Below are 14,530 nucleotides of genomic sequence, written 5' to 3'. Positions count from 1 at the left end.
ACTCCCAGGCAAGCCAGTCATGGTGCAAGCCTGACATCCAAAAGACCTGGAAAATGGCCAGTCTGTGCACAGCATGTCCATCCTGTAAGCCTGCATTCAGGCAGATCAGATTTATTATGCATGTGCAGATCACCTGATTTATTGCCATGGTTTATTACCAGGTGCAGCAAGACCAGCACCATGTGCACAAATTGTTGGATTTACTGCATGTTCATGGGACATCTGTGAGTGCACACAATCACCTTTTCTCTTGAGACTTCCTAGGAGGAAATATGGGAACCGTACTCAAACTTCTGGATTCACTTTGGTTCTGTACTTGTCTGCAGGCAGAGAAAGACTTCTGGGATAAAGTAAATGCAGCTACTTTTGCATGCTACTAGAGTGTATTTGTGAGAAAACTTGTTTATACTTTTCAATCCTCCAGAGGGAACTGTAAGCAGATATGGGTGAACTAGCAGCATTTCAATAGAGCTAGCCTGTTACTCTAACATACAGCAGATAAGTTAGCACCTAATGAGTTATGATGACTTCAGCTTTAACAGATGACTTTTCTTCTGCCAACCAAATTACAGTATAAGCACCACTGAAATTTTATTAGCTGGTTTTGCATGTGAATATGAGTTGAGGAAAGGAAAACACTTGAGTTACCTCTTTGCTCAAAAAATCAGAATTCCATTTTCTTTAAGTCTTTCAATGAGAGGTATGTTTCCAAGTAATTTCTGAAAGTCGGAATTAGGGTATATTTGACTGGCATCCATGTGTGGGCTCCCAGACTCACTCTGATCACAAAAAGCAGTACTGGAGTAGTACTCCACAGCAGTACTGTAACAGGTATATTTAATTAGTTCCCATTGGTGCCACACGTATTCTTATGAGGTGCTGGAGTGCCTTGAAGAATAACCAACAGTTATCAGCATTTCAGCATAGTGAACCCTGAAAAATTTCTCTCCTTGCTCATTGTGGAAGGGCTCACAGGCAAGAGAAAGGTTACCTGCATCTCCAGGTCTGGCCCCAGGGAGCGCTCCCACACCCCTTCTTCAGGTACCATCCCTCCTGACCCTATCCCAAGAAGAGGACTTGTTTCATTAACTCAGCCTGTGGCTTTCTGCCTCCAGAACAGTGTCTTGTGCCTCCACCACACAAGTGCCTGGCTTCCCTGCTGTTCCAGGCACTGAACCTGTTACCTTCAATCGGATTCTGTAGCAGTTGTTTTAGGAAGTTCTGCAGGTTCCAGTATCATGTGCATGAAGGTGGCATTTCTTTGTGTCAGGTTATGAAGAGAGCTCAGTTGCACTCATTGCCTTTGATCTTGTCTGACCCCAGGCTCCAACTCTCCCACGAATAGCTCCCTGGCACTGGAACACCACCCTACATCAGGGAACCTGCAGAACTTTAACATGTTGGGATTATGGTAGCTCTAAACTACCACGCATTACTGACTGAGACTCAGCTTACCCATCTATTGAGATCTTTGGTCAAGTGCATTGTTCTGCTGCTACACATAACTCAGTTTGCCCAACTGGACTTCATAGGTGAGAGCCAGCTCTAGCTGAGATGTTGCAGCAAAAAGATTTCCCAGGGCACTTGACTATGGGCCCCTTTTCTTTACAGCTCTTCACTGATTTCCGCTTCCGTCACTATAAAAGCCACTTGTGGATTCTCCCCATCATTATGAAAAGTCATTATGGAAAGTTATTACAAAAAGGATGAGTATAGTCTTCTCTTGACTCATTACGGCAATTCACTCCCCAAGTTCCCAACCAACACCTTCAGGGTATCCTTGTGCTGTTATTCATGCTTGGGAGGATTTTGTGCATAAACACGCACAAAATTGCTTCATTGTTCTTTCTGAGGTTCTTAAAAAGAAAGTTTTGGGTTTTCCCATCATGCTCATGCATTTGGCAGCACTGTCAGGCTGGTGGCTTGCTGTGACCACTGTTTATTCGGATAATTAAAATACTCTGTCTTTTCTTTCTCACCAGTTTTGCCTATATTCATCATTTTCTTTTCTTTCACTTTGCCTGGAAAGTTTCTGGTCCAATGATAGACCTTTGTCCTGTGTCTGAACAGTACCTAGTGCAGCAAATCTGGGACCCCATCTGCAGATGCAAAGTCCAGTGGTAATGCATCTGAATAACAGCAACATGCAGAAGGGCAAAATAACATAGCTGCCACCCTAGAGTCATTGCAGAGCCCTAGCTGTTCTAGTCCATCACTGGTTGATAGACTATGGTTATGATGGAAACATGAAAAGTTTCACTAATGTTTCTATTGAGGTAAAGATTTCGGATGATTCCCCTTCTGGGAAACCCTCATTGTAGATTAATTTGAAATCACCCATGCTTGAGAATTAACTGAAACTTTCATTATTTGACTATTTTCCTTCCTCTTTTAAACCTGTATGATAATTTACTCCCTTTTCTTTTTTTTTGTTTCACTATACATTACTTTGCTGTGTGCAAGTGTGTCACAGAACTCATTTTTCTAGTTACTTTGACAAACCTGACATCTTGCAGCTGTTACACATCTTGTTTCAATTACATCTCTAGATAAAAAGAATTCTTAAAGCCTGAAGGCTGCAGATGGCTTCCTGGTGAGGGGTTAACTCCAGCTTTGTATTAAAGCCTTTTGGGGATCCCTTCTCTTGGGCTGTTCTCTTCAGTCTCCTTCTCTTATGCCCTTCTAATTTTGCTATCTCACTTGCTATAACCTCCATTCCTCTCTGGGCACAGGAGAAGAACTGGTGCACTAGTATCCATCCCTGCCTCTTTCCCACCCAAAGGTGTCTGGCAGGGAGGGAAGGGAGCGATGTATCTGTCACTTGAACTTTATCTCCACATATCATGTAGGCTGCTTACAGCAGTGTGCAGCTGAATGAGCACAAATCAGTGGAGTGACAACTTGGACCACCACTAATTCCTAATAAATTCTAGACTGTCCCACAGACTTGGGAAACTCTTGACAACTGGTGATGCTCTCAGCATCTGGCAAACCACTTGTGTCTAATTTAGTACCTTGAGGTATTTACACTGTGCTTAATGGTTACAGAAGAGATTGATCACTCCATTCTTGGTATCTATCCAAAAACGGTATATAAAACCCTTTGATCTTGCTAAGGAAGCAAAACATGTCTAACCATCAGTTATGTAAAGGTGGTTGTTATTAATTTGAATACTGCATAGAGAGGAAAAGAACAGAAGTACCATATAATGAGATATATTAAGACTACAAAAGAATTAAGTGAAGCCGTTATGTTATGAATCATGATTTTATTATTTAGCAGTCAGCTCTTGATGTAATTCAGATAATAATGAATGGGCTAATTTCTTCCACCTTTATTCCAGCAAAACTTCCATTGACTTCAAAGAGAAAGTTGTCCAAGTCAGGACTAGAGACTGCTGCATCTATCCCATTATTTTCAAATGCTTTTCTGAATACAAAGTGTTCCTTTATAATGGGCTATCACCAATAACAGTAACATTTACATAATATAAACCTCTTACATAAGTGTCTTCTCTGTTCAAAGAAGACTTTCTATTCTTATTGCAAACTGCCATGTTAAAAGTTCTTCCACAAACACTAATATTTATTATAGGAACATAAGTACAGGAACATACAGATTTTCTCAGTGCACCATTTTGATCATTTCTCCTTCTGCTCAATATATTTTTCATTTCATTTTACCATATTTTTTTTTCCTCAGGAGAATGTGTTATTTATTATTAGCAAAGAGATGATTTATCATTGAAAATATTTTTCTTTATCATCGAAAACAGAGTGCCAAAAATGGGGAAATGTGCTAAGTCTTGTTATATTTTAACAGATGCCAGGAGTATTTGAGGAAACAAATGAATAAATAGTCCTACATGACTGTTTGTCTCACTCTATAGTTCTATTTATAAATTAACATCCTATAAAACATTCTGAAGTGGTATTTTTAAGTAATTTTTAACGTAATGGCTCAAAACTTGAAAAATGTGCTTAAGTATAATACTCTCTGGTTTGATCGGAGCAGGACTCTTCAGGTTTTGGATCAAACCAGATTTTTTTTCTCTCATTATAAAGTATGCACTTCCATCTGGAACTAATTTTGATATTGTGAATCTTCATGCCTCAGAAAAGCACACAGAACAATGGATAGGCACTACTTGATTGTTTTAAAAGGAAATTAATTAATTATGAAACAGCTGCAATAGTCTAAATTACTTATTTCCCCTTTCAGTGAAAATGAATTTACAGGCATTTGCAAAGCATACAAAAATAAAGGGAGAGACAAGAAAGTCTGTAAGAAGGGAAGTCATGTAGAGTTGTCTATGATCTGTATTTCAAGAAAGTAAATAATTAATAGCTCCAAGGAAGCATATTAGAGATTGCTCTTTCTATTATACAGTCACATTGAGCAGTAACATAATGCTTTAAATCTCAACAACACAGTACAGAGCTCAGTAGAGTTTACCTTTCCAGATAATCATTTTTTCAGCTGAAAACATCAATTTTTTCACATTACAACCAGGCTGTGGCTTGAAAGAAGCTTCTCAGTCATTTAGTCAAGACAGATGAGCAATGAGTGTTAGAAAAGCTACCAAGGCATGGAAAGATCTACAGTCAAGGCCATTAAAGAATAGCTAATCTATTCTAGTTCTAATTCTCTGCTAATGGGTTTCCTTAAATGTGCTTTACATCAGCTGTAATTAGTGCAAGATATTGCTGCTTATACACTTCTAAGAATAACAAAAAAAAAAAAAAAAAAGGTTGCATTTCTATCACATAGTATGCAATCATGTTCATGCACCCATGCACTCAAGCTAACAAGCTCTCGTATAGGGCAAAGCCTTGAAGAGTGTCATATAGAGACATTTTCCTTGGATCTAACAAAAGCCACTGCAGGTCCTCCAACAACAGCATTTACCTATGCTTTCCTTTGTTGGGGTTACCTCAACATCATTTTAACACAGATGTTGCAGAATCAATGGCCAGGGATACATTAAGCTGCATGTATGGGAAATACGTACATTTTTGCTATCAGTGCTATGGGTTTGGAACAGATTTTCATAGTCAGTGGCAGTGACAAAAACAACCAAACCCAAACCCCTTGCCACATTTATGATAGAATATGACTGTGTTTTGAAGGGATTCACTCCTTAGAAGAAGGCCCTTTAATCTGAGAGGGCAGCAGTGTCTTAGGAGAAATGTAAGGACCCGTGGCCGTTTAGACTTATCTGCACAGTGAAAGGCTAGCTGCAGTCATGCTGGTATACCCAAACACACAAGGCAATATGGTGATACTAATTCAGATCATTTGGGATCGTGGTGGTTTTCTTGCAGGAAGCCTGAGTAAATGGACAAGTACACAATCACCTTTTGTACTAAAGCATTCCCAACAGTCTTCAGGCCTAGCCACAAACAAAGCACATTGTAACATTAATTTACTCTTTAAACTGTCTACATCTAGCTAACTCAAGGTCATCATCCTGCAGAAAATGTTTCACTCTCCTTGCCAAACACAAATGAAGAAATGCACACTTAGCTTTTATTGTTACTTTGCCCTCTAAAGACAGTTGATGACATGACAGGTTCCCTCCTGACTACTTCAGAAACAAAAAATGTGTACGAGTGTCTTCTATGGGATGCAAATCAATATAATTATCTTCTCCAGAGTATCTCTGTCAAAATGTGTTCATTTGTTTCTGGACTGAGGTTCAACCATCTACTGCACTTGCTGTTCTAAGAGGAGCACAAAACCACCAAAACTACGTTATTCCCTCCTAAAATTGTCAGACCTGAGAGAGGAACCCCCCTGGACAATCTCAAGTGGTCAGTGACAGAACTTTCTCTTGGTGCATCACTAGAAGATAGACACAAAACCTAAACCCTCACAGATAAGGTTTAGGGTATCTGCCAACACCCATACATCAGAACCGTCTTCCCACAGCCTCCACAGTGAGCAAAGCAAAGAAAGCAAGGATAGAAGCAGGGAGATGTAGGACAGACCACTGCTGGAACGGCTTTTGAATCTGAGCCCTGCCAATACATAGTACACCAACGCTTCTTCCTCCTGATCCATCTGTCATATTTGCATTTTTCATACCACCATAGGTCATCATAATGCCCTGGCACCATCATGGCAATGCATGGACTAGGAAGGCCACCAGTTTCTCCCTAATGGATCTCACAAGTGATGCATGCAATAAGAAATGATCACAGCTCAAAGCAATCAAAACATACTCAGAGTAAGAAGACACCACTTTCATCCTCTATTTGTTCACTCCTGCCATTCAGTCAAAGCAGGCTGAGCCACAAAGGACTCTTTCTTAGCTCCAAAGCATGAGAAAACAACTACATGGAAAGACTGGATTACATTAAGAAGTTGTGTGGCTTTGTCAGATACAACTGTCGTGTTTTTAGTTTTAAGTACTTACAGTTGTGGATCATCTTTATTGAGAAACAAAACATAGCAACAAAAAGCTTCTTAGCAAAGATTTCTGGTCCCTTCTGCATAATTTTAAGTGTTTCCTGACTGCTGAGACCACCACTGCTGCATTGGAACCAATTTATTTTTTAAAAAATACATAAAGAGTCTCTGAGGATAAGTTTAAATTGCATTCCTACTGTCATATTTCTCAAGATATATCTATATTGAGGCCTTGGTACACGCATGCAGGTTAAAATCTTTCTAAGAGGATAAAACTCAGTCAACTGAAGTCATTAACACTACTTTTTGTTTGCTTAAAGTAGCAGGAAAGCTGAGATATCAAGTTGTAAGAGAGGAACACAAGTTACACATTTTTACCTTTGATAAGACATAGAAAACGTTTAGCACAGAACATTAATAATTGCTACCATGTTCATTTAACTGTTGCTACAGTTCATTCACTCTTTCTCCTAAATATGAATTTGTAGTTACCCATAAATTATCCAGAAATTACATAGATTATTACCCCGTATTAAACTACAAGTGTCCATTTTCACTCTCTCAGGGCCTTGGGCACCACCAGCAAGCATAACCGGTGTCTTAACATTGATTCTAACAGACAGAAGACCAGTGAGCAGCCCTGCTGGTAATGATGAGAAGGCAGGGGGTTTGGCCAGAGCAGAGGCCAGCAGGCTCCTCAGGAGCAGACAGCCAGCAAGTCTAGTCCCCAGCACCAGCACTGAAATGGTAATTCCCAGTCCCCAGCAGGGAAGAGGTAGTTCTGATCAAAACCAAGGAAGCTTGGTTACAACTTTCCCTTTTCCTACTTTCAGTTTTTAACAAAGAATTTGTGGTTTTCCACTGGAATTATCCTTACAGCTAACCAGCCCAATATAAAGAGGAACTTATATGGCTTTCCTGGAAAATACCATCTTTTTGAAATCTCATTTTGGGAGGATGTCACTTCAAAGTTACAACTTGATCAGTTAGACCAGACACCATCTCACACAGAATTTAACCTCCCTGTTTTCTAGCTGCATGTAATATCAGTTTTCTTCATTTCTATTGATTTTACTTTATTACTGCTGCTGTTAATAAAGTTACAGCCAGACTTTAAGGTACCTCTGAACATACGCTGTGAATAATTGCTGGCACTCTTTTTATCCACGCTTTGTTGTTTCCTAGTCATAAATAAGATGCAAATGGATTAATTTATTATATGAGGTTAAAAACCTTGCAATTAAACAGTTGATTTCTCTAATGAGAGTGTGTGGAGTTGAGTATGATGTTATTGCTAATATATGGATGAAAAGATGTTCCCACAGTCAGTATTTTTTTTTTCTTAATGGCCCATATTTCTCTTCCAATAATTTTAAGAAACCTGGTATTTTCCTCAAAATATGCGCATAGAATAGGAAATGCCACATGCACCTCATGCCCTCTTCCGAATCCATCTCCAATAACCTAGTAAGGTTTCTGCCTCAACTTCTGGTGGAAAACAACCCCAGAGGAGCACAAATCTGCAAGGCTGAGTGTTAGGAGGAAAACCTGAAGTGCTCTTCTCTTGCATCACACAGTTGGGCATGAGAGCTCAACTAGTCCACAGGAAGAGAAATGAAAGCATATTCACCGTCCTACTGGTATATCAAAATTTCATTTATCAGGCCAAAACAAAGCAGAAGTTTAAAAAATAATTATTTGTTAAGAAAAAGTGACTGGGTACTGCACATCTGAGGTGAGGGGCCAGCTTCTCAGCTGATATAAACTGGCAAAGCTTCCAGACTCAGTGGAGACTTGAACCAAATGAGGAGGATGTGGTACATTACATCCAGCAAATGAGCACTGACATGGCACGGCAGATGGATTTTTTAAATATTATTATTCAGCTGATGTTTATAAAGTATTATGGCCATGAAAAGCTAGCTCTTCTTATTATTTATAATAGTTAGCACATACAGTTTGTTCAGTGCTGCAAGAAAAAAGCCTCAAACAATAAAAGTAATTTCTGACCCAAAGGGCTTCTGGCCTAAAAAACAGGCATCAGGAAGAGAGAACATGCTGTGAAAGTGGGAAAAGGGAACAAGTTATAGTTATTGCACGTGTTATTGTTTGCTCGTAACTTATAATCATCACAGGAAGAGCAAATTTTCAGATGGGATCTCAATGAGAGAAAAGTGGTAACTGTGAGTTGACAGTGGAAGGAAGGCAGAACAGGAAAGAAATACCACAAAGTTAGAAATAAGGAGACAAATAGGATTTTAAGCATTAATGATAGAAAGAGGCCAAGAGCCAAAGAAAAGAAATAAGGGACAACATAGTCCAAAACACAGGCTGAGGCGGAGTTGTAAAGGAGATGGGAGATAAAAGAAGACACTAAGTTATTTTTTTGTGAGAGGATGGTATTATTGCTGTGTATTGTCTGTAAAGAGGGTGAGCTGGTCCAGACGATTGTCCTACTGGGAGAATGGTTGGTGCGAGCCCGCTCCCTGCAAAGTAGCTTCTTAGAGTTATCTGAAAATTAGCAGCTTGATATTCTGCTTTGACTGAGGAAGCATTTGCAGAGTTAGCTTTCTAAAATTATCTCCAGTAAACACTACCCAACATGAGGAAAAAATGTTGACTCACACAAATATAAAATGTAGTGACTACAAGCTAGACAACCTGGGATCAAGAAGTTACAAAAGGTTCATTTATAAGACTGCTGGATGTCTGGCCACTTTTTGTTAGTAGCAACTTCCAAACAAAACTCTCATTGACTTCAAATGGAGCAGGAACAGACCCAAAGATAGCAAATGAACTAATAATTCAGTACATGGTCTGTAAAACACGCTGGGCCACCTTACACTGTGGCATTTGATATTGATCTCAACTTGGAAGCTATACAGCTATACATTTTTTACATGGTTATCCAACCCCTACAAAACAGATGCTAACCCAAAAAATGCAGAAGTATTAGGCAAGTACCAAATAAAATAATACCTACTTGACTTCCTTTACCTGAACAACATGGGTTTGTTTTGGTCAACAAACATCTTACACTCAAAATTATTTTCTTGTTTGGTACAACACAGTAAGTGCTTCAATCAATCTGCTAATTGTTTTTAATGAATGGGGGAAAATCCAGCCTACTTGTGTATCTAACATGAGCATGTGAGGAGAGCCTCACTAAGTGGTCTTCACCAGGCCTATTGCTAAGCCTAAGCCTAAGCCTAAGCAGAGTTAAGACCCTGTCTGAATTTTGATCTAGATTTGTGAAATAAGGCAAATAACATGAGTACCTCCAGTGCAGAACTAGTCCTGGCACTCCAATTAAGTCCTTTGGTCTGTTCATTTGCTGCTTTCTGTCATGTAGAATATGCTTTCCACCATACGAAAGGCATATAAAACATTTCTAACTGAGGTTTTCCATCTCTTTTTGTCTGGTGCAAACAAATACAAACCTACAAGACACTGGAGAATCCACATTTTGAGTCTGGAGAAGCAAAACTACACGTATAGCATACAAATAAATGCACGGAGAAAGAAAAACAGGAGATGAGGCTGTGGTTCAAAGTCGTTAGTGCCATGTGTTTTGGATAACTGTGTTAGTCAGCGGTAAGGACACCTTGGGATGATCATCCCAAAGTGCTCCAGAAAAGCTTACCAAATGGGCATGAGTTTTGTTTATGTCATAGACTGGTATGTTTTCTTAAAATTTCTGTTTGAGTTTGTACTCAGCTTTCACTATTTGAATTATAGTAGTTTTCTGGGAAGCAGAAGTGTTATTGGCATCAATACAACCTGAAAAAAACTACTGTTTAGTAGAAAACAGCCAACAATGTTCTCCCATTGCAGTTTACTAGTTAAATACTGTCCTGAGGCCATGACACAATGTATTACTACATTTTCTATGCTACAGCAAAATAAAAGACATAGCATGTATTAATTGGAGAGTAAATTCATTAATAGTATAAAAGTAACAATCAATGAGAATTGATTAACATGCTGCTGTTCATCTGGGAACCCCTTTTGATTTTCCAAGAACATACCAAATTAAAAAAAAAAAAAAGGCACTTTAGAATATCACATTAATATTTAATTATTGCACTTTTAAGCAAAATGTTCACCAAATACCTCAAAAAGTGGATTTTCAGTCAGAAATTAGATGCGCAAACTGTCATTATGACTACATTCAAAAGAATAAAGGACAACATTCATTCTTGCTGCAGAGAAAATTAAGTCTCTTTAAGTGTTGCTCTTTGCCATGAAGTGCTTCCTATCTATGTGGTGTATTTTATTTCCCTTTTTGGCAACAACTGCACTCCTTTGAAGGCATCCTGACAAGCCTTCAGAGCTTAAAGCTGAAGTACCAGCTTTGTTTTGGTCAGTTTAGCACAGTATTCAGATAAGGTTTCTTGAGAACATCCATAACCTGCCCATCAGTGAGCAGGCAGGGTGGCAGGAGGGCAATGGGAGACATGAGCCCTGCAAGCGATGGGAGACAGACCCAGGGCCCTTTGCCACGGCTGCTGCAGCACTGAGGCACCACTGGCCTTCACAGGAGACTTTGGAAGCTTTCACTATGAGAAACTAAGTTTTTATTTAATACTCCTCATATAACTTTTAAATTAAAATGGCTATTCTGAGCCTTTTGCCAAAACAGCTGCTTCATGATCAACCTCCAGCCTGTGATCTCAGATACTCTATGCCAAAGCTGGTCAGCCAAACATAGCGCCCCAAAATGATGCAACTCTCAACAGCAAACACCTGCAAAACCCCTGCTCCCTTGATGAGCTCTGCTTAAAGTAGGTGTGATTCCCCTCTCTAGGCACTGCTCTGCACATGTGTGGGCTCAACCCCTATGCAGGGATGACTGTTTAGCAGCAAACGGCGGCCTGTCACAATGCATTGGCTTTTAACGTGTTATTTGAAGCCCTTCTGTTGACCCTGCCTTCTAAACTGCAACAACTATAGAGGAAAGCAAACAAGAGCAACAAAACCACAAGATTGCTTGTAATGCAAATACAGATACTTTTAAGCAGGTAATTCAGATGGGAAATGGCTGATGTCTTTTTGGACCTGTACAGGAGCATTATGGCAACAGCGATCATTTGCAAGTGGTTCCACAATAGTGGAAAAGCATGCTAAAAAGGTTATGAAAAGGAGCAATTGCCAGACACATCCCAAAGCCCCAGCTTTCCATAGTTACATTGTTAGCTTTTCAAATTCAATATTAACTCCAATAGCCAGCTTGCAGAACCAACTAATGAACAGCACGCTTTTGCTGGAAAAAGAAAATTCCCCCAAAGTTTGTCTTCATTCAAGAAGAAAGGCAAAAGCATACAAATGTGTGAAAGTATTATTTGCCCCACTCTTGTTTAATAGAAAAAAGATGTAATATAGTGGTAAAACCATACATACGGACTGAAAACTTAAAATCGGCCCAGAAAGAAATGTTATGGTTTGGTTATAAACTGAATATTGGTATTTATAATTGAAATGAGGACATAACCTTAACTTGTGTCACAGGCAGAAACACTGTAATTAAAAAGTTTTATGGGGTAGTAACTAATTTTCTATTAGATGTGCTCTTTAAAGTTCCCACAGCAATATAAAAGTTTTATTAGGCTGGATGTTATCAATGTATGCATTTCTAAGCACCCTATTATGCACTGCAAGCTGTTCTCATCATCCTGAGGTCTTGTGTAAGAAGAGGGATGCGCTGGTCCGGCTTATTTTGTTACACCTGCCACCGAAGAGATAAGCCGGCGCTGCCGAACGCGCACCCTGCTGACAGAAGCTATAGATCACCTCACACGGTCCAAAAAAATAATTTAAAAATGCATACCGCTGACTGAATTTAGGCAAAAGTCTTCTCAACTCCCCAAACTACCGGTCTCACCGGCAGGACACAAGCTGCCATCGCAGCCCTGGCTAATGGCAGCACAGCACCCGCGGCTGAGCGCACCCCAGCCCCGACGGGGCGAGCACCCCGCTGGGGAAGGATCACAGCGGGGATCCGCCGAGATCGCGTCCCAGCGCGGCGTCGCACCGGGGGTCCCGGCGCTGCCCAAGGAGCACACCGAGTAGCCCCTGTGGTCGCTGCCACGCAGCGTGTGTGTGCCCCCGGGACCCCGGCCGGCCCCGACAGGTTCCTGCCGCCCCGGGGCCGGGCCGGGCCGGGCCGATGGTGGGGGGGCGGCTTGCCTCTCGCAGTCAACTCCAGGACTTGGCAGAGGCAGCGGCTTGGGGAGGGTGTGCGGGGGAAGGGCACCGCTTCCCACCTCCAGCCGCTAATGACATTTCTAGAAATTGTTTCCTCTCCTCCCTGGCAGCCCCGCACCCGCCGCCGGGAGGGGGGGCTGGGGGCAGGCACGGGGGTGCTCAGGGGGAGGTCAAGGGCATGCAATGAGGCAATGAGGGGGAAAAGGGGGACAGGAGAGAAAAGCAGAGAGGGGCGTCGGGGAAGGCAATAAAGGCTGCCCGGGAAGGAGCTGCGGCGCAGCGAGAAGGGGCGAAACGGGGGTGTGAAAGGGGCGTGCAGGAGGGATGGGGGATGAGCTACGGGAGTGCAGCTCGGGTGAGCACAGGGGACAATTGAGAGGGGGAGAGATGTGAGTGCGGGAGACACCCCACCCCCCCGCCTCCCCCCAGCTAAACACCACATCCAACTCCCGGACCCACCCTCGGCAGCCACGGGAAGAGGGGGGGCACCCTTCCCTCTTCCCCTCCTGGGAGACCAAGTAGCAGGGGAGACACCTCCCGGGGCAATTGCACCCTCTCTTGCTAATGCACCCGCCGCCCCAGTTATTACACCCTCAACCCACTGTACTCCCCTTATTGCACACCCACTATTACCCCCCACCCCCATTTATCCAACCCACCAGGTAAGCGCACACAAACCCCAATTATTGCACCCATCCCAATCACTGCATATCCCCCAGTTATTGCACCCCCTTCAATTATTGCACACCCCTCGTTTATAGCACCCCCTTGCAGATTCTGCCCCCCTCCCCGACTGCTCCCCGAGCCCGGGGGGCGGGCCAGAGGCACCACTCACCACAGAGAGTCCAGGTCCCACTCCTGAAGGAGAGCTAAGTCGAAGCTGTCCATGGTGAGAGATGTCAGCGCCGCGGCGCTGCAACCGCACGGCGTCCGGGGCGCATCTTAACTGCACCGCGGGCAGGGCGAGGGCGCGGAGAGCCCCCTCCGCATACGCGCGGCCGGAGACGGGCCCCCGCCGCCACCTTCCGACCGCTTCCCCCTTAAAAATAAAGCAGACCCCCCAAAAACCCTGCTCGTTTGCAAGCGGCTCGGCGCGGCTCGGCTCGGCTCGGCGCGGTGCGGCTCGGCTCGGCCGCCGCCGCTGCCGCGCTTCGCTCCCGCCCCGCTCCCCCGCGCCTCCTCCCTCCCCCTTGAGCGCCGGGAGTGCAGCCGAGGCAGCGCCCGCCCCGCGCACGCTGCGCCCGCGCAGCGTCCGCGCAGCACCCGCGCAGGGCCCGCTCAGCGCGGGGGGAGGGACGCGCGGGAGGAAGGGGACGGGACTTGGGGGGACTTGGTGGGAACTTGCACCCTGAGAGGCTTGCCCGCACGAAGTTGGGTTTGGGGTTCTCTCCCCCGCCCCCTTCTTCCTCTTCCTCCACGAGTGCTCGCTGCCCTTCGGCCCCAAGGATGCCCCTGGGTAGCACCTCACGCGTCGTAAAAACAGCGGGATGCTCGGCGGAGGAACTCCGAGGAGACACTGGGGAAGGTTTGTGGTAGGGCAGGCCACTGCTCTGGTCCCAGGGCAGCCCTGGGTGCCAACATGGGCCCTCGCTGCGGTCCAGCACTTGGGGGTCTGTGGCTGGGTCAAATGTGGGTTTGCACCAAGCTGCACCTGTGCAAATCACAGCTCCTATGGGCTCCATTTACATCCATCCATCTACACACAGGGCTACCTAGACCGGCACAGCAGATTAAAGGTCCCTGGGTTGCTCATGAAACCTTTAAAAATGTGTGATCTCTGGCTAAAAATAAAAGTACTAATCGTCAGTGCTTGCCAACCAAAGAGAGCGAGGCGGCTTGCACTGTCCAGTCTGCGTGAAGCACGGGCCGTGTGATACCTGACTGGCCAGGGGAGGCAGGCTCTCCTGATTTGTG

General features: G+C 43.5%; 1 protein-coding gene across 4 annotated transcripts in view; it reads right to left on the bottom strand.

The window, feature by feature from the left end:
• Positions 1 to 13,708, bottom strand: part of AFF3 (ALF transcription elongation factor 3) — a 321,875-nt gene extending 308,167 nt beyond the window's left edge. For all 4 annotated transcript variants that reach the window (XM_061459668.1, XM_061459669.1, XM_061459670.1 and 1 more), the window contains exon 1: positions 13,452 to 13,708. In XM_061459668.1, coding sequence (XP_061315652.1) covers positions 13,452 to 13,504 — 53 coding nt within the window. In that variant the 5' untranslated portion in view covers positions 13,505 to 13,708. The remainder of the gene's footprint in view (positions 1 to 13,451) is intronic.
• Between the last annotated feature and the right edge of the window lie 822 nt (positions 13,709 to 14,530).

Source organism: Pezoporus flaviventris, unplaced genomic scaffold (genome assembly GCF_033815535.1).
Source record: "Pezoporus flaviventris isolate CSIRO_AGI_PZ_B2104156 unplaced genomic scaffold, CSIRO_AGI_Pfla_v1 ptg000030l, whole genome shotgun sequence".
NCBI lineage: Eukaryota > Metazoa > Chordata > Aves > Psittaciformes > Psittacidae > Pezoporus > Pezoporus flaviventris.
Note: the sequence above shows the minus strand (reverse complement) of the source record. Positions and strands in the feature narration are given on the sequence as shown.